The sequence below is a fragment of the Apis dorsata genome, unplaced genomic scaffold (genome assembly GCF_000469605.1).
Source record: "Apis dorsata unplaced genomic scaffold, Apis dorsata 1.3 scaffold_634, whole genome shotgun sequence".
In the NCBI taxonomy this organism is placed as follows: Eukaryota; Metazoa; Arthropoda; class Insecta; order Hymenoptera; family Apidae; genus Apis; species Apis dorsata.
Window position 1 is genome coordinate 170,730 of NW_006263828.1, and position 1,249 is coordinate 171,978.

The window sequence follows — 1,249 nt, forward strand, 5'->3', positions numbered from 1 at the left end:
CACCGAGTTTTGCAAACCTGTCGACCATACCGTCCCTATTAATCTTCCTCGCAAAATCATTCTCTCTCCCCCCCCTCTCCCCGCGATAATATATATATGCGGGAGGAAGGGAAGGAAGAAGGATGGATCTGAGGGATGGATAGGTTGGGTATCGTTTCGGTATCGTTCGTTGGCCAGCTTAGAAAATTTATTATTATAAGGAGATAAACTTTGTCGTCGTTGAACTATCGCTTGTACCGATAGTTCATGATGATTTCGTGACGGGGCGAGTTGTGCGGCACAATGGCGTGGCCCCCGCATTGAACGAGAGATAAGAAAAATCTTGGCCACGGAAAAACATAATTATAAATCAAAACCGTTATCGGTAATAATAATTGGAACGGATCAGCCGTATCTCGGCCGTTGTTGAGCTCGTTCCTCCCTGAGAGGAAGAGAGAGAGAGAGAGAGAGAGAGAGAGATCCTCTCTCGTCCCCTCGATAACAGGGATATCGGCAATATCGGCGACCTTGAACGATGAACGGCGACCGCGATCGATCGATCTCGATCCTCATCGTTGGTCGAGATGATGGGAGACGGATCGAGGGAGAGAAGAGGAAAAGGAGGCGGAGGCGGCAACCCTTACCCGCTGACACGGCGGCGGCTGCCATCACTGCCGTCATCCGTTGTTGCTGCGACTGCATCTCGTCGTGGTATTGTTGCGCGGAGCCCGGTTGACTTCCAGCGCGTAGCATCTCGCTCAGCTTGTTACCGCTCGGCCCCGGTGACGCCATGTTGTTATTGTTGTTATTGTTGTTGTTATTCAGCAGACCGGTACCTGCGCAAAAGTCTGCTCCCGTTAATATACGAATAGTCGATCGGCACGATCGCCATATTTCTTTTTCTTTTTCTTTTTCTTTTTCTTTTCTTTTCTTTTCTTTTCTTTTCTTTTTTTTTTTTTTGCGTGATAGAAAACTCGCGCTCGCAACAAGATGCTGTGATTTAATTTTTTTTCCTTTCTCTTTCTCTTTTCCTTTCGGTTATTTTATTGTTACAACGACAGAGATTATATATATATAGACGTATAGATGTACATTTATATACGTTATTAAAAAACGCATGTATTTGTTTATTATAAAAATCGGAGTGAGCATGACGAAATTACTCACACAAGAATTCGTGGATGATTTATTTTAATCAGATAAAGTGTGATAATAATAATAATAATAATAATAATGATAATAATAATAATAATAATAATAATAATAATAA

The 1,249-nt window shown here is 42.5% G+C and overlaps 1 protein-coding gene across 1 annotated transcript in view; it reads right to left on the reverse strand.

The window, feature by feature from the left end:
• LOC102680144 (zinc finger protein 865-like) overlaps window positions 1-1,249 on the reverse strand; it is a 37,916-nt gene that overhangs the window by 1,076 nt on the left and 35,591 nt on the right. The window contains exons 9-10 of the mRNA XM_031513413.1: window positions 624-827; window positions 1-17 (exon numbers count right to left, since the gene is read on the reverse strand). The exon at window positions 1-17 is cut by the window's left edge and continues 216 nt beyond it. Coding sequence (XP_031369273.1) covers window positions 1-17; window positions 624-827 — 221 coding nt within the window. The remainder of the gene's footprint in view (window positions 18-623; window positions 828-1,249) is intronic.